Raw genomic sequence first — 25,157 nt, 5'->3', positions numbered from 1 at the left:
ACTATTCTTTTCCCCTTATCTATGTGTTTGTTTTTATGCCAATACCATATTGTTTTGGTTATTATAGCTTTGTAGAACAGTTTGAAGTCAAGGAGCTTGATACCTCCTTGTTTGCTCTTCTTTCTCCAGATTGGCCATTCAGGGTCTTTTTGTGGTTCCATGTAAGTTTTAAAATTATTTGGTCTAGTTCTGTGAAAATGTCATGGGAATTTTGATAGATATTGCATTGAATCTATAGATTGTTTTGGGTAGTATGGACATCTTAACAATGTTAATTTTTCCAACCCACAAGTATGGAATATCTTTGCATTTATTTGTGTCCTCTTCAGTTTCTTTCACCAATACTTTATAGTTTTCAGTATGCAGGACTTTTACCTCCTTGGTGAGATTCATTTCTAGTAGGTATTTTATTCTTTCTGATGCAATTGTAAATGGAATTACTTTCTTAATTTCTCTTTGGTGGTTTGTCATTAGTGTATAAAAATGTGACAGACTTCTGTATACTGATTTTGTATCCTGCAACTTTTCTGAATTCATTCATTAGTTCTAATATTTTTGTGGAGTCTGTAGGGTTTTCTCTATAAAGTATCATGTCATCTGCAATTGTGACAGTTCTTCCTAATGTGGACTTTTTAAAGTCTTGCTTAATTGCTGTGTCCAGGGCTTCCAGGACTATATTGAATAAAAGCAATGAGAGTGATAGGGTGCCTGGGTGGCTCAGTCAGTTAAGCATCCAATTCTTGATTTTGGCTCAGGGCATGATCTCATGAGTTGTAGGATCAAAACTCGTGTTGAGCCCTGTGCTCATTGTGGAGTCTGCTTGAGATTCTGTCGCTTCTCCTCTCTCCACTCACGCTCTCTCTCTCAAATACACTTTTTAAAAAAAAAGTGATGAGAATGGGCTCATCCAATCCTAGAGGAAAAGCTTTCAACATCTCACCAAGTATGATGCTAGCTGTGGTCTTGTCATATATAGCCTTTATTATGTTGAGGTACATTCCCTCTATATCCATTTTGCTGAGAATTTTTATTATAAATGGATGCCAAATTTTGTCAAATGTGTTTTCTACACTGTTGAGGTGATCATATGATTTTTAGCCTTCATTTGCTAATGTGGTGCCTCATGTTAATTAATTTGCAGATGTTAAACCATCTTATTACTTTGGAGTAAATCTCACTTGATCATAGTGTATGTTCCTTTTAATATATTGTATTTAATATATTATTGAATTCAGGATGAGAATTTTTGTGTCTGTGTTCATTAGGGATATTTGGCTGTTATTTTCTTGTTTTGTGGTATTCTGCTCTGGTTTGTTATCAGTGTAAAGCTGGCCTTGTAAAATGAGTTTGGAAGTATTCTTGAGTTTTTTTTTGTTTTTTTTTTGTTTTTTTTTTTTGGAGGAGTTTGATAAGGATAGGTATAAAACCTTTTTTTTTTGTTTGGTAGAATTCACCAGTGAAACCATTTGGTCTTATGTTATTTTTTGTTTTTGATTCCTGATTCAGTCTCCTTACTAGTTATCAGTCTCTTCAGATTTTCAATTTCTTCATGATTTAGTCTTGGAAGACCATATGTTTCTAAAAACATTCATTCTACATTGCCTAATTGGCGTATAATTGTTCTTAGTAACTCCTGTGGTCCTTTGTATTTCTGTGGTATCAGCTGTAACGTGTCCTCTTTCATTTCTGATTTTATTTATTCAAAGTCCTCTTATTTTCTTCCTGAATCTAGATGATTTGTCAATTTTGTTTATCTTTTCCAAGAACCAGCTCTTAATTTCATTGATCTTTTCTTTTGTCTTATTAGTCTCTACTTCATTTATTTCTGCTATACTCTGTGTTGTTCCCTTACTTCTAATTTTGGGCTATGTTTATTCTTTTTCTAGTTCCTTAGATGTTAAGTTAAATTGTGCATTTGAGATTTGTTTTGTTTCTTGAGGTAGGTCTGTATTGCTATGAACTATCCTCTAATAACTACCTTTGCTGCATCCCATAGTTGTTGGATTGTTTTAATTCCATTTTCATTTGTCTCAAGGTATTTTTTGACTTCCTCTTTGATTTCTTTATTGATGCATTATTTCAGTAGCATGTTGTTTAATCTCCACATACTGTGATCTTTCCAGTTTTCTTCTGGTAATTGATTTCTAGTTTTCATACCATTCAGAGAATGGTTTTCATACCATTTCTAGTTTTCATACCATTAGAGAAGATGCTTGATATTATTTCAGACTTCTTAAATTTATTGAGTTTTTTTCTGGTCTAACATGAGATCTATCCTGGAGAAAGTTCCATGTGCATTTGAGAAGAATCTGTGTATTCCGCTGCTTTTGGATAGGGTGTTCTTTATAAATCTATCAAGTTCATCTGGTCTTGTGACATTCATTTAAGGCTTATATTTTCTTGTTGATTTTTCTCTCTGGATGATCAATTTATTGCTGTAAGTAGGGGTATTAAAGTTCTCTACTATTATTGTATTACTGTTCATTTCTCCTTTTAGTCCAGTAATATTCAATCTGGTAATATTTATATAATTAGGTTCTTCATTTACAAATTTTACATCTTTTTGGATTGATCCTTTTATCATTATATGATGCTTTTTGTCTTTTGTTACTGTCTTTGTTTTAAAGTCTGTTTTGTCAGCTTTATTTCCATTTGTATGGAATATCTTTTCCATTCCCTTTATTTCCTTCTTTTGTATATCCTTAATCTAAAGTTAGTCTCTTTTAGACCAAAGAGATGAGCCTTGTGATTTGCCTTTTTTTTTTTTAAATAAATCCTTTCAGTTACATTGTGCCTTTTGATTGGAAAATGTAGTCTATTTACATTTAAAGTTATTATTGATAGGTATGTAACTTATTGCCATTTTGTTAAGTTTCCTGCTTTTTTGTGGTTTCTCTCTGTTAATTTCTTCTTTTCCTGCTGTCTTCCCTTGTGGTTTAATGCCTTTTTTTTTTTTTTTTTTTTTTTTTTTTTTAGCATTATGTTTAGGTTCCTTTCTTATTATCTTTTGTGTATTTACTATAGATTTTTGGTTTTTGGTTGCCATGAGTTTCATATATACCTAACAGTCTATATATAACAGTCTGTTTTGTGTTGATAGCAACTTTAATCTGAATGCATTTTAAAAGCTACATTCCCTCCCCTACACTCTGTGTTTTTAATATTATATTGGGTATCTTTTAATCTTGTATATCCCTAAACTGACTATTATAATTATAGTTAATGTTTCTACTTTTGCTCTTCAGCCTTTATGTTGATTTTATAAATGGGTAATTCACTCTCTTTACTATATATTTGCCTTAACCCATTAGATTTTTACTTGCATATGTGTTCGAGTTATTAGATAGTGCCTTTTCTTTATACCCTAAAGAAGTCCCTTTAAAATTTCTTATAAGGCCAGTTTAATGGTGGTAAACTCCTTTAGTTTTTCTTGTCTGGAAAAATCATTATCTCTTCTTCAATTCTGACTGATAATTTTGCTAGGTAGATTATTATTGGTTGGAGGTTTTGTTTTGTTTTGCTTTGTTTATTTTGTTTTGTTTTCTTTTCCCTTTCAGTACTTTAAGTATATTTTGATACTATTTTCTGGCCTGCAAAGTTTCTGCTGAAAAATCAGCTGATAGTGTTATGTAGGGGAGGGGGTGTTCCCTTTGTATATAACTAGTTTATTTTCTTACTACCTTTTTTTTTTTTAAGATTTATTTATTTATCTATTTATTTATTTGCCAGAGAGAGAGAAATAGTGAGAGAAGGAACACAAGCAAGGGGAGGGGGAGAGGGAGAAGCAGGCTTTCCTCTGAGTAGGGAACCCATAGAGCTCGATCCAAGGAACCTGGGATCATGACCTGTGCTGAAGTCAGACGCTTAAGGACTGAGCCACCCAAATGCCCCTTCTAACTGATTTTAATATTCTCTCTTTATCTTTACCTTTTGATATTTTAATTATAATGTGTCTTGGTATGCATTTTGGGGGATTCATCTTATTTGGAACTCTCTTTGCTTTCTGAACTTAGATGTCTGTTTCCTCAGGTTAGGGAAGTTTTTAGCTATTATTTCTTCAATAAGCTTTCTGCTTCTTTCTCTTTTCTCCTTCTGGGACCTCAGTGATATGAATGTTATTGCCCTTAATGTTGTCTTATAAGTCATTTTAACTATCTTCACTTATTTTTTTTCTTTTTACTGCTCTTTTTGGGTGAGTTCCATTGCTTTGTCTTGCAGCTCACTGATCACTTTTTCTACTTCTTCTAGTCTGCTATTCAACTCCTGTAGTGTATTTTTCGGTTCAGTTTTTGTATTCTTTAGCTCTGTGACTTCTGTTTGGTAGTTTCTTATATTTTCTGTCTCATTGTTGAAGTTTCACTGCGCTCATCCATTCTTCTTTTGAATTCAGTGAGCATCTTTATAAATACTGCTTTGAACTCTTTATCAGGTAAATTATTTAACTCCGCTTCATTAAGATGTTTTTCTGATGTTTTTTCTTGTTCTTTCAGTTGGAACATATTCCTCTGTTTCTTCGTTTTGCTTTACTCTCTTTGTTTGCTCTGTTATTAGATGCAACAGATACCTCTTCTAGTCTTAAAGGAGTGGACGTCTATAGGAGATGAACTTGTTGTTCAACTTTGCCCTAGCTCTTGGTTGTCTCTTAAATTTTTGTGATTGTCTAAATAGACTTATTTATTTTTGATAGATCCCCATTGTTGAAGGTGTGCCAAGATCTGTCAGTGTTCTTGCCACTTCCAGTTGGCGACGAGAGAAGAATTAGGCACAAACAAGTCAGCTGCAAAAGACTGGGAGCAGGGGACAACAGTCGAAAAGGACTGCTGCCCCTCGGAACAATTTGTTACTTAAACTGTAACCCCTGGAGGATTTTCCTAGTTGCCAAGCACATTTAGATATGGCCTTAAGAAATACATATACTGATAACAGGTCTTTGGGGAGAAGGGTGATGTACGACCGTGAAGCTGGGCAGCTGGGGATGCCCAGCTCGCTCAGGGCGGAATGTCGCCCCTTCACAGAAGCTGGGCAGCTGGGGATGCCTGGTTCTCTCAGGGCAGAACGCCGCCCCTTCACAGAAGCCAGGCAGCCGGGAACGCCCGGCCTGCCCAGGGCAGAACGCAGCCTGCTTCAGGGAAGCCGAGCACCTGGGATCTCCCGGTCAGCTCAGGGTGGAATGAAAACCGCCTGCTTCCCTTTTTCGTGATCACTCCTTTCTCTTCCCAGAAGTGCTCCTTGTTAGTTATATGAGTCCTTTGAATGTGCTTGGTTAACTATAAACCTTATCCTCCTTCTTGCTTGTCTGCAAGACGGGATTAACGTTTGACCTTCATCAATCCTTCTGTTGGCTATTGTTTTCTATCCAATAAAAGTGAGACTGTAGAGTTGCTCGGGGCAGCAGTCCTTTTCGACTGTTGTCCCCTGCTCCCAGTCTTTTGCAGCTGACTTGTTTGTGGCTTCCAAATAGAGTGATCTTAATCAAGACCTAGTTTCTGGACACTAGATCCTCAGGCAGCAGCTTTTGAAGAATGCAAATATATACATTTCTGTGGGACCACAAGAGTAAACTCTGCTGCCAGACCGGGAGATCTGGATGTGTCCCCTGGGCAACAGTTACAAAAAGCAGGGCTTCTGACAAGTGTATAAGCTTCTTTCTGGGAGATAGCAGTGACTGTGACAAGGCCATGTTGGGGTTCAAAGAAGACAGGGCTCATCTTCCTGCCTGTGGTCCCTGAGAGCACCTCTATAATTTCTCAATATGTGACTAACATGAAGCCTGTCCCTCAGGTTGAAGCTCCAGGACAAGTAGATGGGCCGTTTTCACAGGCAGACTTGAGATGAGTTCAGTCTGCTGTCTGTGCAGTGCTGTGGGTTTGGTAACCTGTGCAGAACTGTCTCTGGTTGTGGGGCCCAGAAACAGAAGCCCCTTTGGCTACCGGGTTGTGGTGATCAAGGGGTGTCCCTTGTGTGGACTGTGCTTGGTGGCCAGCTTTAGTCAGGCTGCAGGAGAGTGCTGAGGGTGAGCTGTTCATGGTTTTGGTGATGCAGGGGGAAGAGCGCTGGGTGTAGAGCATACTCATGGCTTTAGCAAGATGTGGGAGGAGCACTGGGGTAGGACATGCCCACAGCTTTGGCAACGCAGGAAAAGAGCACGGAGGTAGGGCTCACCTGTGGATTTACCAGGGCCAGGAAAGTGCCCTGAGGGTGGGGCATGCCCATAACTTAACCCACATAGGAAAAAAGTATTGGGAGCCAGACACCTGCACTTGCCACCAGTACTAGCAAGGTAAAGAGAGATGGAGAGTGGGAAAATGGTGCTCTCCATCCCCAAAGAAAGTCCTCATTTGTCTCTATCCCTTCAAAGTCACTTTAACATTAGATAAATCTTCATATAATCCAGTCGTTTCTCATACTGCTGACTTTGTGCGGGGTCCTGGGAGGAGTGAGTCATTGCACAAGCTCCTCAAAATGAACATCTCAAATCCCTGCAGTCTCCCAGTCCTCCTGGGTGTATGCCTCACTGGTTTTCAAAGCCAGATGTTTTCAGGGTCTTGTCTTTCCTGTGCAGGTCCTACAGGGTTGAGGTGTCAGACTGCATAAACCTTTCACTCCTCAGAGAGAGGCTTCAGTATTGTAAGCTCCCTCCTTGTTGTAGATCACTGCTGGGTTTGGGGTGAGATTGAGTCTGCTTCTGCCACCTTGATGTGGCCCTTTTATCCCTTGTGAAGGGAGCTATTCAGCTAGAATTCACGGGGAATTATTCCATACATAACTATGGTTCTGATATGTCTGAGGAAGGAGGTGAGTTCAGGGTCTTTTCATGCAGCCGTCTTGGACTGCCTCATTATATATATATATATAATTTTACTTATTTATTTGATATAGAGAGAGATCACAAGTAGGCAGAGAGGCAGGCAGAGAGAGAGGGAGGAAGCTGGCTCCCTGCTGAACAGAGATCCCAATGCGGAGTTCGATCCCAAGGCCCTGAGATCATGACCTGAGCTGAAGGCAGAGGCTTTAACCCACTGAGCCACCCAGGTGCCCCCCCATAATTTATATATTTTTGTATGTCTTGTTGAAATACTGAATATAAAATATATCAAAAGCATGTGATTTATTTTTACATGTATTTGTCAAGGTTTTTTTCCTAAACTCTAGATGACTTTGTAAATAACCTTGAATGATTTGAGAAACATTTATGTAATAAAATCTTTAATCAAATAAACTAATTAAAATTTATTGGCTATATTATTCTCTTTAAACATTGTATGTAGTTTTAAAAATTTATATGTATTTGTAATTAGCAGTAGAGATGACTAGAGCTGATGTGAGGTGGATGCAGCTATGGACAAATGTGCAACTCTACCCCTTTATTTCACTTAGTAAATGCAGAGAGATAAATAGTGTAGTAAGTCTCCAAGCAGTAAAACTCAGATGGACTTTCAAATCTCTTTTCTTTTTCATTCTGTTTTACTGATTATTTCCATTTTCATTGTTGCAGCGGGGGCAGATGAACTGGATAGCTACATGTATCAGACAGTGGGTCATCATGCTATTGATTTGTATGCAGAAGCAATGGGTCTTCCTCTCTACCGCCGCACCATAAGAGGAAGGAGTGTGGATACAGGACGAGTGTATACTAAATGCGAAGGTGATGAGGTCGAAGATCTCTATGAGCTTTTGAAACTTGTTAAGGTATGCCCAGTGACCAAATACATTAACTGAATTACTTAGTAATAAATAACAACTGTTAGTGGCCCAACTGTTCTTTGAAAAGGTATTTTATCTTTTTGGATAGAAAAGAAAACTTATTATGCCTTTATATTAAATACTATTTAAAAACAAAACTTTTGTTATTGCTTGGCATTCAGGATTGTCAGATGATATTTAATTAAGTTTTCCTTAGGATTTTGTAGCTGGTCATCTTTTCATGATTTTTTTCTAGGCAAATACTTACTGAATGTGTACTATGTGTGTGGTATATAGTTCTAGACACTGGAGATGTGTCTAGAACAATGAACAGATCAGACAAAGCCCTGTTCTGCGGTAGCTTACTTTCCAGTGGAAGCAGATGGACAATAGACAGACAAGCAAATCATACACTTGGTGTATTATGGAGAAGAATGATAAGAAGTAATGACAAGGGGTGGTCAAGCAAGACCTTTCTGGTATGGTGAAATTTAAATAGACCTAATGAAAGCAAGGGACTGAGCCTTGCTTTAAATCTAGTAAGAGAGTTATGAATTAAATATTTATGTCCTGGGGCACCTGGGTGGCTCAGTTGGTTAAGTGCCTACCTTCAGCTCAGGTCATGATCCTGGAGTCCCAGGATCAAGCCCCATATCAGGCTCCCTGCTCAGTGGTGGGTCTGCATCTCCCACTGCTCCTCATCTGCTCATCCTTTCACTCTCCCCCTCTTGCTCAAGTAAATAAAACTCTTGAAAGAAACTAAATAAATAAATAAATACTTAAGCCCCAGTACATAGAGTTTAGCAACCATTAAGCATTGATTGTTCATTTTTTCCAACAGAAAATTTAGGAGAGAAAACCTGGGACTCATATATCTAATATATACTATATTCATTATATGTTAATTCATGGAGATTATTTTATATTAAGCCATTATCTTTTCATTCATATTGATAGTTAACTATTTGACTACATTTTGTATTCTTAATATGAAGTGTTTTTCAGTAAGCTGTAGTTAGTTCATACAGGGCATATTTAATGAAATAGGGACTATTTCAGCTGATGTTTCCTGCTTGTCTTAGCATATTTTCACAAAAGAAAGGAAGATTTCTGTCCTTTCTACCAAGAGGCATTGCATTTTATTTTTCTCATTTTTCATAGAAGCTCAGCTTTTCAGAAGTTATATTATGAACTAATGTCATGAAAATTTGCTGGTGTCAAATAGCTACTTCCATGTTATACTTAAAATTTGATACTGATCAAAGCTTAATACCAATTAAGGATTTTAATTAAGAAAAGTATATGAAGCACTTAAATTCTTTGAAAGTTTGCTTAATTAAAATATATCTCATTTTGTATGTCAGAACATTTTCATTTTTATTTACCCTTTAAAAAAAAACTAACAGGGAAAATTTTTGGAATAATGCCATAATTTACTGTTTAGTTGTAGATAGTATAAGAAATATATATTTTTCAAAGGAAATTACAGGGAGCTCCTTTCTTTCCTGTGGGAAGATACATATTAATAACAACTATTTTGCTTATCAAACAAGGGAGAAAGGCATAAAAATTTCCACTTAAATGGTGTTCTCTATATAAATAAGATCTTGACACTGTTCACTTTAAGGTGTGAAATACTGAGGTACAAAGTCTACATTTTTAAAATTTCTTTTTCAGGGTACAAAGAAATTGGGTAATAAGTTCTTAGCATAAACCAGTATTACAAAATGGTGGGATTCACATGAGAAGTAATTGGATTGCTTAAAAATCACTGATAACTGATAACTTTAGAGAAGCTATGTGATAATAACAGCCTTCCAAGAAAGGGAAAGATAATAAATTACTAATCAATTTAATTAAAAATGGGCAGATTAGTAGTAATTAAGAAGAAATTTCCCTTTTGATCCATGCTGTCTTTGGAGAAATGGATGCTTTCCCATTATCTTTATAGTAACCGTCAGTTATGACATAAATTAATGCTAATGTTAAATCTTGACAACTGCTTTGGAAGTTCGTACATGATAATTATAACTATAGTTGAAAGAGATGTTATCAAGTTGTCGGGGACTAAATAGTTCCTTCTTTTTCTGTATAGAAATATTAGTTTTACTATAGGATATTTTAAGGATATAAATATTGGAAATATATTGCTTTTATAGAAGATATTGTATAACCAGACTTTTATAGTTTAATCCATTTATGAAGCACTCATATAAGGATTCCAATAGAGGTCTTACATATTCTAACGAATAATTGAGTAATTGTGGAAAAAAATGAATCTAGAAAAGCTATAACTCTTCAAGTTAGTGTTTACTCATTCTAAGAAAAAGATGAAATTGCATTTTTAAATCTTTGAATATTAATGAGCATTGGAAACATTTAGATTCATTTTCATTATAAACATTTCTTTGTAACAGGTTGCAGTTTTGTGACTTTTATATGTAAGTCAATCTTTTGTTCTTATATCTCTTTTTTCCACAAAATACTAGAGCTAATTTTTGAATAGGAGATGTTTCTTTTTGCAAAGTATGTAATTGACTAATTGCTGAAAAAAAGTCACAATGACTTGGAAGAATTTGGAGTTAAGTTTCCTAACTGTTTTGTAGAAGTATTGAAAACTACTAGAAATATAATAAGCCTTTGTATCTCATGGATGACCAGGTGATTATAACAAGTAGATACAAATGTATATTTCAAGGTTACAAGATAACGTGGTTTTCATAGGCTAAGCTTTTTTTTCTTTAGAATTTATTTAATATTAAAATTTCTCCATGGTTTTCATCTGGATTAATTTGGCATATAGATAACTTGGATTTTTTCCTGGTAATTTTCAAATTCTTTGTGTTTTCTTTTTAAGTCATAGAATAAATGTAATTGTTACTGAAGGATACATTTAAACACCATATCCCGCTGGAGAATATATTTAAGGATTAACATAATCATTCTTTCTCCAGTGTTTTGGAGGCCCTTCTTACTGCTTCTGATATTATTCCCTCTCTTCAGAGTCCATCTTTAAGAAACTTCCATTGAGAAGGTAGTTTGAAATCCTTACATTTTGATAGCGTTTCTTTTCTGCCCTCACATTTGATGGATACTTTGGTTAAACTTAAAATTTTAGATTGAAAAATAATTTTTCCTTAAACCATTGAAGATACTGCTTCATGGTCTGCTAGCATTTTGCTGATGAGAGTTTTGCGGCTATGATTTTTGTTCTTTTTAGCTGAGTCTTTTTCCTCCCTGTTAACTTTTATGATTGTGCCTTTATGGTTGGTGTACAGAAATATCACAACAATGCATTGGATATTGAACGTTGTTTCTCCAGTATCCCTTCTGAAGCTTCCTATTGAGTGGCAGCATGTCCCGGTCTTCTTCCCCATAATGACCATTCAGAGTTGGTATTAATCCAGGGGAAGCCAGTCACAATATGGCATTCTCCTGACTTATAGAGATTAGATTGGTGATGGCTTTGTTAACTTATGTGTACCAAATAGAATGAAGCCTAGGATGGTGAATTGTTGGCAGAAGATAAACACTTTCCCCAGTATAGAAGAATGTGTGGGTATAAGACCTTGAACTGCTATGGCTTTTTGTTTTTGGATGGATAAAAACCTGATGTCAAATCTGACACAAAAAATAGCAGAGCCAATAGGATTGCAGTTTGAGGATGGCTCTGTGAAATCCTCTTCTTTTATTTGTTTGATAATTTGCCCTCCTGATTCTCCCTGTTCTCTTTTTCTGGTATTCTCACTGATCAGATATTAGACATCCTAGATTGAATCTTCATGTCTTTTATCTTTTCTCACATTATTTCCTACACTTATGTTGTTTTGTTGTACATTATATAAGATTATTTTTAAAATTCCCTATTTTCTTAGCAGGCATATTTTTGGTATTCAGTAACTTTACTTGTTTATTGATTATTTCATTTTTATAATAGCTAGTTTCTCTTTCTGTAGATGTAATATCCTTATATCCCTCTTAAAATACAAATTAATTTTAAACACTGTCTTTTGCTTCCTAAAATATTAATGTTTTCTTTAGGGTTCTTTTCTCTTATTTTTTCTCTTTCATGTCGTAGTCTTTTCTCAACTGTTTTGGTTACTTATTCATATCTAGTATCTAAAAATAAGGCAAGAGCAAAGATGACTGAACATTTTTGATTTTAGAGTTTTTCAGCCCCACATCTCACACTTGTTATGTTTGGAGTTCAGGAAAATCCAGCCTAGTTTGTTTTCTTCCTTGGCTTTCTTCTCTTCAATGCAAATAGTGGGTTACAGCTTCTTATGCTGATTTATCAGTCATTGTTTCTTCTTGATCAGCTGACTCAAGAAATTTATGGAAATCCTTTTGCCATTGATGTCTACCCCTGCCTGCCCCACATTCTCTTTGTTTTCTAGAGGTTATACCTTTGTTTTCATTTTAATCAACTCTCTTCATCCAGAAATCTCTGTTAATTTCTTTCTAATGGAATGCACTTAATATTCTTTCCAAAGTCGAATATTCACTTTCAGTCTTCCTCTTCTAATCCTTGCTACTTTTTTCCTCTCATATTCTTTTTTTTTTCTGATTTACTGTTTTATTTATTTATCCAGTGCCCTATATATAAGCCCTTTTGCTTTTATAATTTCTTATTTTTTTTTAATTTTTTATTTTTTATAAACATATATTTTTATCCCCAGGGGTACAGGTCTGTGAATCACGAGGTTTACACACTTCACAGCACTCACCAAAGCACATACCCTCCCCAATGTCCATAATCCCACCCCCTTCTCCCAACCTCCCTCCCTCATATTCTTTTTCTCATTAGGCATTTTATCTTGCTATCTATGTTCTTAAATTGCTTAATTGACACTTTCATTGTAATTTGAATACAAAAATAAATGAGTAGTTGTCTTTTAAAATTTTTTTATTTTATTTTTTTAAGATTTTATTTATTCATTTGAGACAGAGATATGGAGAGATAGAACATGAGCAGGGGGAGGGGCAAAAGAAGAGAGAGCAGCAGCAGACTCCCAGCTGAGCAGGGAGCTGGATACCGGCTTGATCCCAGGACCTGGAGATCATGACCTGAGCCAAAAGCAGATGCCCAACCATCTGAGTCACTGAGGTGCCCCTGTCTTTGTTTTTTTAAATAAAAAGTTTGCTGTTGATAGAAAGGTTTATAAACTGACTGATTTTTAAAAACTAGATTTTAACTTAATATTTTTAAAAACATCGTGGTTGCCACTTTACTCTTTGTATTGGTTAGATTTATTTTGATTACAGGAAGTAGAAAGTCATATTCAAGCAGTTTTAAAGAAAAAGAGAATTTTACTTATTTACTTTTTGAGTATTATTTGTTTTCCTCCATGTTAATTTTAAAAATTTTAATTCCAGTGTAGTTAACATACAGTGCTTTATTAGTTTCAGGTGTACAATATAATGATATAGCAATTCTGTCACTACCCAGTGCTCTCATGATGAATATACTCTTAATCCCCTTCATCTATTTCACCCTTCCCCCACAGTCACCCCCTGTGGTAACCACAGGGGAACTTGCTCTCTGTAGTTAAGAGTCTCCTTCTTGGTTTGTCTCTTTTGTGCTTTATTCATTTGTTTTGTTTCTTAAATTCCAGATGTGAGTGAAATCATATGGTATTTGTCTTTCTCTGACTGATTTACTTCACTTAGCATTATATTCTCTAGATCCATACATGTTATTGCAAATGGCAAGACTTTATTCTTTTTTATGGCTGAATAATATTCCATGGACTATATATACCACCTTTGCTTTATCCATTCATCTATCAGTGGACACTTGAGCTGCTTCCATAATTTCACTATTGTTAATAATGCTGCAGTAAACATAGGGGTGCATATATCTTTTCAAATTAGTGTTTTTATATTCTTTGGGTAAATATCCAGTTGTGAAATTATTGGATCATATGGTAGTTCTATTTATAACTTTTTCAGGAACCTCCATACTGTTTTTCACTGGTGGCTGTACCAGTTTGCATTCCCACCAACAGTGCACAGATGTTCCTTTAAGAAAAGGAGAAATTTATTGACAATAACCTAAAGATAAATTTGGCTTCAGGAAAACTAGATACAGACAACAGAGAATAAAATCAAAGTCTTTTTTCCCCATTTCCATTTCTTTACTTTATTTTCTGTTGATTCCATTCTGATTAGACCTTTATAGTTATAAGAAGGCTCCCGGTTACATTCTTGCTGGTTCAAATCTAGAAGGAGAGACCCTTGCATCTCTACCTGTCTGATCCTGTCATTCCCACACAAATTTCTGGGTTCAAGTTATGAACTGATTATGTTTCCAGGAGATTGCTTTCCATGTCTGAATCTTTGCCTGTGCTTTTCTATACTCTTATCTCTGTTCTGAAGAACCTCTTCTCACCTCATACCTTTCTGTGAGATTGGCTCTAATTTATCTATTTCCTGTCTTTTACTTGTCCACTTTCCATACCTGTACTCTTTCTCAGGACATTGGTAGGATTGCTTATTTGCTTTTGTTTTTACACTTGGAATAGGCATCATAATGAAACTTTGCAAAATAAGATATCCTATCAGATTTGGCAGCGTAACCACTAAGTGTACCAGGAATAATTTCCAGCTGCAGAATATTCTATAAAAATGCCAAGCAGACACTTTTTCAAATTGTTTTTGGTATCTGCATGTTAGAAAACATGCTTATTATGGTGGAAAATTGCTCTGCGGATTTCTTTCTGCTTTGGATCTTGGTGAAAAAAGCCTTATATGGTTGGGTGGCTTAAAGCAAATCCAAAGGGTTTAGGGTGTGAGAAACTTATAAGAGGGCCTTAAGATTTTCAGGGAGGACCCAAACATACTGCTAATTAAACAGGCACATAGCCCTATACAGATTGCTCCTGGCTCTTCAGCATTGCACAGCTTGCCTCAAGCCCTGTCAGTTCCCAAGATTTTGGACATTAAACCTGGTCCCTTGGCACAAGAAATGTTTTGTTAGTATCAATTCTGGACCCCAAACAGAAGAGTTGCAATTAGCACAGACAAGTGTCATTTTGACTCCCAGGTGTGATTTTATTGAGGCTGTGTTTTGCCGGCCCTTCAGACAATAAAGTCAAGCATACATAGAAAGCTCATGATGGATGATCTGTCTGGAAATAAAATACTGGCTTATGCTTGTCAGTTATTATAGTTTGTAAACTTATCACAGATCTAGAGTCTTCATCTGTAGACTCCCCCTAACGTCTAGAAAATGTGACTCCCTCATTGTAGCAAAATAATTATTCTTTCTCCTCAACCTTGAACTTTCTCTACTTGGTATCACTGATAGTGTGTGTGTATTAAACATGCACATGTATACTCTTTATTTTTTGCCTGATTCAGTGCCTCTCTATAAATTCACTAGTTGACTTTTATGTCCCTGTATTCTTCTCTTCTGTGAACTATAATTTCTATCTTAACATATACTCTATATATTTTAAAGTATGTTGGGTATATTTGACTTATCTTTTAAGACTCTGTTGTTTGTGTCCTATTGACTTTTTGTCTTTTTTCCTGACTATTTTACTTTATTTGGTTAGAAACTTTCTGTAGTTGTCCAGTTTGGAGTTGTGTTGTCTAAGACACTAGATGCTTGTTTCTGCCTTATAGTCTTTTACTTCATCTCTGGATCTGTAGTTTACCTTGTCTTTGTCAGATTCTCTATTAAATTACTGAGAACGTATTATCAAAACTTACAAATACAAGGGCGCCTGGGGGGCTCCGTGGGTTAAGCCTCTGCCTTCCGCTCAAGTCATGATCCCAGGGTCCTGGGATCGAGCCTCACATCAGGCGCTCTGCTTGGCAGGGAGCCTGCTTCCTCCTCTCTCTCTGCCTGCCTCTCTGCCTACTTGTGATCTCTCTCTGTGTCAAATAAACAAATAAAATCTTAAAAAAAACAAATTTACAAATATGAATTACTTTATTCATGGGGTGCAGGGGTGGGCTCAGTTAGTTAAGTGTTTGCCTTCGGCTCAGGTCATGATCCTAGGATCCTGGGATCCAGCCCCACATCCAGCTCCGTGCTCAGCGGGAAGCCTGCTTCTCCCTCTCCCTCTGCCACCGCTGCTTATCTGCTTTTTTTCTCTCTGTCTTTCTCTATCTGACAAATAAAATAGTTTTTAGAAATAATAAATTACTTTATTCATTTATTGTTATCCTTAATATTTTTTTTGTAGCACAGGACTTTATTGGTAGTCACACAACAATATGTTAGATCTTAAACTGATATTTTTACATCTACTTTCCTTTTTTTTTTTTTTAAAGAGATGGAGCATACACACACACAACCATGGGTAGGGAACGCAGAGGGAAAGAGAGAATCCCATGTGGGGCTCAATCTCATGACCCTGAGATCATGACCTGAACTGAAATCAAGAGTCAGATGCTTGACCAACTGAGCCACCCAGGAGCCCCATGACTTTCCCTTTTAAATTGGGAACATCTTCATTCAGCAGATTTGTAGTTCTTAAATCATACAGTAACCATAAAAAGCAAAGATAAAATCAACAAATATTTAGAGTTTTAAAAATGAGTATTATTGGTAAGAGATAATTCAATAGAGGCCTTTTCTGTGACATGCTTATGTGAGAAAAAATTGAGTGAATTAAAAAGGTGTATTAATTGACCTTGACTTTTCCTTTTTTTTTTTTTTTAAAGATTTAATTTATTTATTTGACAGACAGAGATAACAAGTAGGTAGAAAGGCAGGCAGAGAGAGAGGAAGGGAAGCAGGCTCCTTGATGAGCAGAGAGCCTGATGCGGGGCTCGATCCCAGGACCCTGGGATCATGACCTGAGCCGAAGGCAAAGGCTCTAACCCACTGAGCCACCCAGGTGCCCCTTGACTTTTTCTTTTAACTTTAACTTGATACTACTACAATTTATAGACCCTTTTATGTCTTTTATTCTGCAAACATTAATTGGATGCTTATAATGTACCAGTAATGTAGAGTGATGTATGAGACAGTCTCAGCCTTCACAGAGCTTGAGGAGATAAGACCTGTACTTAAAGAAACTACTACAAGGTAGAGTTGCCATTGGAGAATGCAATTTAAAAGGCTGTGAGGATTCTTTTTTTTTTTTTTTTTGAAAGATTTTACCCATTTATTTGATAGAGATCGCAAGTAGGCAGAGAGGCAGACAGAGAGAGAGACAGGAGGAAGCAGGCTCCCTGCTGAGCAGAGAGCCCGATGTGGGGCTCGATCCCAGAACCCTGGGATCATGGCCCAAGCCAAAGACAGAGGCTTTATCCCACTGAGCTACCCAGGTGCCCCGGCTGTGAGGATTCTGAGGAGAAAAAAATCTTATGTTGGGCATTTAGAGGGCCTTATGGGGGAAAGTACATTTGATATCCTTGAAAGTTGTTTGGATTTTGACAAAGGCAGCATGGGTGAATGCCTAAAAGAATGTTGCAAATTAGGGGCAGAGCTTAGCCAAAGTCATGGAAGCAGAAAATCATGAGATATATTAGGGAAATAGCAAGAAGTTCAGTGTGGCTAGAGATCAGAGTTTAAGGGGTAGTAGAAAACCAGTCTGCAAAGGTTGATTGAAGCAAAAAAATAGTGTCTTAAATTTTAGGCCAAGTATTATTTAGGCAATAGAAAGCCCCTAAGGTGGTATTTTCCAAACTCAGTTTAATGTGTCACACCATTTTTCCCTTTAAATGAAAGAGACCAGAATAAAATAGAAAGTATCAAAGTGCATTGTACATAGTAAGGTTAATTATATTTTGTGAAATGTGCATTCATGTGTGTGTATGCATGTACATTAGGTATATTCTAGTCTGTTAAACAAATTGTTAAGGTTAAACAAATTTGAAAGCCACTATCCTGAAGGATATTCCAAAAGGAATGACAGAATTGTACAGTTGAAGGGAACTTGTCATTAAGTTGAACCACTATAATGATGTAAGAAATGGATTGATGAAGTGGAATTCTGGAGATGAGGGGTTCAGATTGAAAATTGAGATATGAGGCTAGCTGAAAGGTTCTGAGGACTTGAACTAGAGGAGTTGCAGTGGGAAAGAGAGAGGACATTGCAGAGGTGAATTGAGAGGGCTTGATGGTGGCTTAAATAAAAAGATGGTATTTATATAAAAAGTGACAGGGAGTCTATATAAAACACTTAGTAAACTAATAGTTCCATGGCTAATTCATTCAGATTTCACTGGGCAGTGTTGATAATCTGAGTGAATTACAATAGCTGTATATTACAAATATTGTGTTACTAAATTTTATAGTGCCCTATCTTTGTCATCTTTTTAAGCTGGTATAGGATGATGTAGAAGATGCTTCATATCAAGCTGGGTTCATTTAATCAAGATTAATTCTTAATAAATGTTAGTCATACAACAGGTGTTGGCAAGGACGTGGAGATAAAAAGAACCCTCTGCCCTGTTGGTGGGAATGCAAGCTGGTATCCCCACTCTGGAAAACAATGTAGAGGTTCCTCAAAAAATTAAAAATAGAACTACCGTATGTATGATCCAGCAATTGCACTTCTGGATATTTAGCCAAAGAATACAAAAACATGAACTCAAAAAATACATGTACCACTACATTTATAGCAGCATTGTTTACAATAGCTAAGTTATAGAAGCAACCCAAGTCTTCATTGATTGATGAATGGATAAAGAAGAGGTGATGTAGCTATACACAAACACAAACACATACAAATATTATTCAGCCATGAAAAAAAAAATGACATCCTGCCATTTGTAAAAACACGGATAGAGCTAGAGAGTGTAATGCTAAGCAAAATCGGAGAAAGACAAATACCATATGATTTCACTTACAGGTAGAATTTAAGAAACAAAACAAAGGAACAAAGGGAAAAAGAGAGAGAGCGAAACCAAGAAGGAGACTCTTAACTATAGAGAACAAATTGATGGTTACTAGAGGGAGGGGATAAGGGGTGGGGAGATGGATGAGATAGTTGATGGAGAATGAGGAATGTGCTTGTTGTGATGAGCACCCAGTGATTAAAATAAAAAAACTTAAATAAGTAAATATTGGTCTGATGGTCCTTTTAATTGAACATTTAATTTTTTTCATGTTGTTGTATGTAGTACATATCAACTAAAATATGTTATCCTTATTTCTCAACTCGAAATAAAATCGCCTAGTGTGAATTCACAGAAGGAAGCAAAATGTATGGTATTAATGAGTTTAACATAACAATGCATTTAGGTGAGATTTAAGTTATCATAGTAATTGCATTGAAAAGTTTACTTATTTTTACCAGTAAATTACTGGTAATTACTGGTAAGCCAATAAATTACTGGTATTTACAAGCAAAATATAGTCTTTTTAGTTTTATGATATAATTGACATATAGTATTATATAAATTCAAGGTATACAGTGCTTTGACTGATATATTTATAAATTGCAAAATGATTATCACCCTAGCATTAGCTAATACCCCCATTCCATCACTTAATTACCATTTCTTTTTTGTAGTGAGAACATTGAAGATCTATGTTTTTAGCAACTTTCAAGTATATAATACACTATTATTAATTATAACCACTATGCTGTACATTAGATCCCCAGAACTTGTTAATCTTATAACTGGAAATTTGTACCCTTTGATCAACATCTTCCCATTGACCCCACTCCCCAGCCCTTGGTGACCACCACTCTACTCTGTTTCTCTGGGTTTGGAATTTTTTTGTTTCCACATGTGTCTTTGGCTGACTTTTTTCACTTAGTATAATGAGATATATACATACCACATGTTCTTTAGCATTTATCTGTTGATTAAGGTTAGGTTGTTAACATATCTTGGCTGTTGGGAATAGTGAAGCAATGAACAATGGAGGTACAGATGATTTCTTTGAGATCCTGTTTTCATTTCCTTTGATATATACCCGGAAGTGGGCTTGCTGGTCATATGGTTTTAGTTTTTTTCCAAAACCTCCATACTGTTTTTCCATAGCAACTGTACCAATTTACATTCCTACCAACTGTACCAATTTACATTCCTGCCCAAGTATTCCCTTTTCTCCATACCCTCACCAGCACTTGCTATCTGTTGTCTTTTTGATGATAGCCATTATAACAGATGTGACGTGATATCTCATTGTGGTTTTGATTTGCATATCTCTGATGATTAATGATGTTGAGCACCTTTTTGTATACCTGCTGGCCATTTGGATGCCTTATTTGAAAAGATACTTATTCTATTCCACTGCCCATTTATTTGTGGGGGTTTTTGTAGTTTTTTTACTGTTTTGTTTTGTTTGCCAGTGAATTGTATGCATTTTTTATGTATTTTAAGTATTAACCTTTTATTAGATATATAATTTGCAAGTGTCTTATTCTATAGGTTGTCTTTTCATTTTGTTGATTGCTTTTCTAGCTCTGCAGAAGTTTTTTTAGTTTGATTTAGTTGCACTTATTTACAAAATATAAAGTCTTAATAGGTTCTATAGGCTTTTGGGCATCATGTCAGATTGAACCTGGATTCAGGTCTGTAAATTAATTGACCCCTTATATTCCACTTATGGTTTTCCTCTCACTCTATAATTTATCCTTCAAACTCCTGCCAGATTAGTCTTACTAAAAAGCATAGATGAAGTCACATTCCTCTCTTCATCAAAAATCTTCATTGCTTACCATTGATCTGTGAGGTGCTCTGTAGTACGGCTTCCACTTATGTTTCATCTTTTCCCAGTATTCCCCTACATAGTACCTACTTTCCATCTATACTAGACTATGTCAGAATTCATCCCGCCTGCCCCCCACCGCCACAGTCCATGTCTTTCTTGCATAGTGCTGTGTTATAGTCAGCAATAACCTTTCCTCTCCAGTTGCTTCTTTCACATGGCATCTCCTTTTGATATTTTCCTTCAAATGCCCCTACTGCATGTAATAACTTCCTCTCTGGAACCTTCATATAACATTGTATTTCTCTTATAGTACTTAATCTGTCTTGATATACAGAGCTACTAGGTTTTGTTTTGTTTTGTTTTTTATCTTGTGGGTTTTGTTTAAAGATCTTAAGTACCTTGAGGAGCAGGGATTATATTTCACTTTTTATTTTTTATGGTACTTTATACAACTGTTGAACTATACAGGCATTGTGTTTAACTGTACTCCTCTGGAATTCATTTATTGCATCTGTAAACTATGGATATATCTTTTTTTTTTAAATTTATCTGTTTTGAGAATAAGGTGAAAATATACAAGAGTCTCTTTAGGTTTCTAGGAAGAAAGATGCTGTATAAATTAATTTTGTTGTTGTTGTTGTTATTTTTGTACCCTGTCAATTTCATGTTAGTGCCAGGTAGTCTTTCTTCTTTATTCCTTTGCTTCCAAAATAATCCAGTGAAGTTAAATAAAGTCAGGTTTGCTTGTTTTTAGTTTTTTTTTTTTCCATTACATATAAAGTTCCATTAGTGCATTAATACTTAATTAAAATTAAGTAGTAGCTGCAAGTTAGCATTGAGATGAGTGTAATTCCTCTCAACTTTATTAGTAAGTTAATACAGAGAAGAAAAAGAATGGTAATTGTTCAAGTAGTGAAAGAGTTTTTAATGTGGGCAAATTTTTATTTAATATTAGATTGAATTTATCTTTCTACATTTGTTGCCTTTAATTTTTGGCCCCCTTGAGTCTTTTTCAGACTTATACATTCAGATAATTGAACCTTCTGAGGACATATGGAATTGATGTTTTTTATCTAGTTACCAAGGTGAATAAACTGATGTATGGGTTGTTTCAAAAGAAGATAAGGAATTGAACCAGAAGATGACAAAGGTTTTTACTTATAGATGCTTTCTTTCCATCAAAACTTATTTTGGCATGTTCTTTTAAAATTCTGTGCTTATCTTTAAAATCTAAGCAGTGTATTTTCTATTAACTCATTTGTAAAAAGCCTCAAGCAAGAACTTCCATTTGAAAGTTACATGAACTGACTTTAGAGAAATTAAACTTCTGAAAGAGAATATGAGAAATTAAGAGATGTCCAGTGGCAATAGAAAAGGGCCATTGTGTGCAATCCTGTATGTGAAAGCTCTTACCTCTCAATGCCAGGGGAATTATATCACAGTTATTCCTAACATCTACAGTACTGGGTCATATGGTTATTTCGTATACTTACACACATTGGGTGTTCAACGAGCAGTTGTTAAATTAAACTTGGTAAACAAAGCTAAGCCCATCTAACCCTGACAAAATCCAGCTAATATTTTTCCTTATAGATTTCTGCAAAAATATGTTGAGAATCAGAAAGACAGAAATTATTTATCAGACATTTGTTAACCTTTCTCATACAGGTTTCTTTGCTCTCTACTATAGGATTGGTTCCAGGGCCATTGAAATGACCCAAGGTCTATTTTAAGACCAGTTTCCTTATGAATTCTTTCCTACATAGTAATTTCACTGGAAGGTGAAATTACATAGTAATCTATGTAGTAGATATATATAGTATATATATCTATATATAGATATATATAGTAATCTATATAGTAATCTAATCCTACATAGTAATCTCCCTGGAAGTGAGGGAAAGTAGGGAGAATCATTGTCACTTGATAAATAATTCACAGTCTCCCTTTTCAGTTTTTCACAAATCATATTTTTTAGTAATTTTTACTGATCTCATAGTCATTTGGTGACTTTTTTAACCCTCACCAAAGTTCTACTGACTTTGAGTGTTCATATAACCTAGTTTTGGTCATAGAAAACTAATAAAAAGCAGTCTAATGGAATTCAGTGCAAGATAATATAATATTATAAGACAAGGAGAGAGGTGTTTTTGAACTCTGAAGTTTTGTGTAAATTTTTTTGTATATATAAATTTTTCTGGGCAGAGGTCCAGATTTTTATTACAGTCTCACATTGGTCTCTTCTCTTCAAAAGTCTGGTAACTACTGTTTTAACCATAAATTTCAGAAAGCCTTGTAGCCCAGGGGTATTTATGATTTCTCAACTCAGGAATCAGTTATCCTTTGAGCCTGGTGCTCAAAGGTGTCGGTAGGTGCTGTGAGGTCAGAGGGGCCATCTAGGTCTTACAAGGGGTGAGGAAGACAGTAGAATGGAGGTAGCACCAGAGAGCAGATGAGGATGACATGCATCTCTTAAGAAGATTTCAAAGGAAATGGAGTGCAAAGTGGTATCTTAAAATTTCAGGTAGGAAGTGATGGGGACCAGAGAAGGAACCCTAGACTTGGGGACCTGTACATGGTTTGGCTGGCTCATAATAGACCCTTGGGTTTTGTGTTGAAGGAGAATAGAGATGCAAAAGGCGATTTCCTGAAATATAGCTTTCATTTTTTGAATTTCTGTTGTGTTTAATGACTTTTGAGGGAAGTTATTACATTATGCCTTCTTTTATATAATTATTTGCATATATAGTATATCTTCATTGTTAGCTTAAACCTCTTAAAGGCAAGAACTTTGTGTTTTTTGGTTTTGGATACTCTGCAGTGCTCACCATGAGGCCTGGTCCATATGAGATGCTCAAAATTTTTGTGGTATATTTGCTCTAAGGATGCTATTGAGGATTTTTATCATATCTTTTTTTTTTTTTTTAAGATTTTATTTATTTGTCAGAGAGAGGGAGAGAGAGCGAGCACAGGCAGACAGAATGGCAGGCAGAGGCAGAGGGAGAAGCAGGCTCCCTGCCGAGCAAGAAGCCCAATGTGGGACTCCATCCCAGGATGCTGGGATCATGACCTGAGCCGAAGGCAGCTGCTTAACCAACTGAGCCACCCAGGCGTCCCCTATCTTTTTTTTTTTTTTTTTTTAAGATTGATTTATTTATTTGAGAGAGTGTGTACACACATGTGCATAGGGGCAGGGGACTGAGAGAAGGAATCTCAAGCAGATTCCCCACTGAGCATGGAGCACAACACAGGGTTCGATCTCAGACTCTGAGATCAGGACTTGAGCAGAAATCAAGAGTTGGACACTAACAGACAAAACTACTCAGGTATTTTTACCCAGATTTTTATCATATCACACTTTCAAATTTATGACACTTCAGTGGTGGAATTTCTTGTGTGACTTGGTCTTAAATATTTTGTCTTACTATAACTGTTGGACAGTTTTAATGTGTGAAAACTAAATCATGCAGCTCATTCTAGTTATTTTTTATATTAATTGTTAGAAGCCCAGAGACATGTGATTTTTTTTCAGTTATTTCTGCATTATAACTTAATTGTTGTTGTTTGTGCAGCACTATCTGCCAGACACTGTTATACATTTTATACATTATATTCTAATTTATCTTTATCAACTCTGGTTTATTTTCTCTGTTTTGTGACCAGTAAACTAAAATACAGAGTGGTTAAGTAAATTGTCCAAGATTACACAGCTAGAAAGTAGTAGAATATGTATTTTTAATCACTGTATTTTGCCTCCTAGCACTATGACATGTTATCATGCAGATATTATCATAAAATAGTGCATATATAGTGCATATTTATAAACCAGTCAGGCATGTGTGAATTAATAGTGAGACAGAGGGGTGGACATGTGGTTAGATAAGGAGGAGTGATGTTACTGAGTCAAGGATCAAAGTAATTTCTCTGTGCTTGATCTCATCTCATTTCAGAACTCTCAGAATTCTTTTAAATTGTTGCTACTCAAAGTGTGGTCTAGGGGCTGGTACTAATCCATGAAATAATTGTTATTGGTACAAGGTCAGCTATTTATAGAAATGGAAAATAGGCATTTGGAAACTTTTGTAGTTATTTGAGTGTAATTTTATATCTATTGAGTCTAATAACAAAAAAATGGCTTTATATTTTATATCTTTTTAAATTTTCTTTTTTTTTTTTGTAATTCATTTCAATTGTATTTTATAGACATTTTTGCCTTCAAAGTTTTGGAAATTAAAAGAAAAAAACCTTGTCTTTAACACAGCTTGAGAAGCACTGTTTTAGGTAACAGCTATTTTAATCTATGGTTTGTTTGAAAAAGAAAAGACATGATCTATAGCTTGAAATTACATTCTAATTTAAACCTGTTTCTGAAGATGAAGTAGGAATTAGTATATTTGGCTACTTTGTCAGTTCCTTGGTTCTGTGAGAAGGCCCTAATTGAGCTCACCTGGGGGGGAGAGGGCATTTTTCATTTTTTTCTTATGCTTAGTACTTTATTTCAAGAACGACACTTTTTAAAAAATAGATTTTATTTATTTATTTGACAGACAGATCACAAGTAGAGAGACAGGCAGAGGGGAGGGGGAAGCAGACTCCCTGCTGAGCAGAGAACCGGATTCAGGGCTCGATCCCAGGAACCTGAGATCATGACCTGAGCTGAAGGCAGAGGCTTAACCCACTGAGCTATCCAGGCACCCCAAGAATGACATATTTTAATTAAATCCTTGATCCAGGGTAATAGCTTGAGGAACCTGTCCATCATCTATAGTTACAGTCTGTTTCCATGACTTACCAAAATGGCTAATAATAGGGGTACCTAGGTGGCTTAGTGGGTTAAGGCCTCTGC

The 25,157-nt window shown here is 35.7% G+C and overlaps 1 protein-coding gene across 3 annotated transcripts in view; it reads left to right on the top strand.

Moving 5' to 3' along the window:
* Positions 1–25,157, top strand: part of DPH6 (diphthamine biosynthesis 6) — a 175,346-nt gene that overhangs the window by 9,974 nt on the left and 140,215 nt on the right. For all 3 annotated transcript variants that reach the window (XM_004751052.3, XM_045067770.1, XM_004751053.3), the window contains exon 3: positions 7,496–7,689. In XM_004751052.3, the coding sequence (XP_004751109.1) occupies positions 7,496–7,689 (194 nt within the window). The remainder of the gene's footprint in view (positions 1–7,495; positions 7,690–25,157) is intronic.

Source organism: Mustela putorius, unplaced genomic scaffold (genome assembly GCF_011764305.1).
Source record: "Mustela putorius furo isolate JIRA1106 unplaced genomic scaffold, ASM1176430v1.1 tig00003898_pilon_pilon_pilon, whole genome shotgun sequence".
Taxonomy (NCBI): domain Eukaryota; kingdom Metazoa; phylum Chordata; class Mammalia; order Carnivora; family Mustelidae; genus Mustela; species Mustela putorius.
The sequence above is the reverse complement of the archived record's forward strand: the minus strand, read 5'-3'. Positions and strand labels throughout refer to the sequence as shown.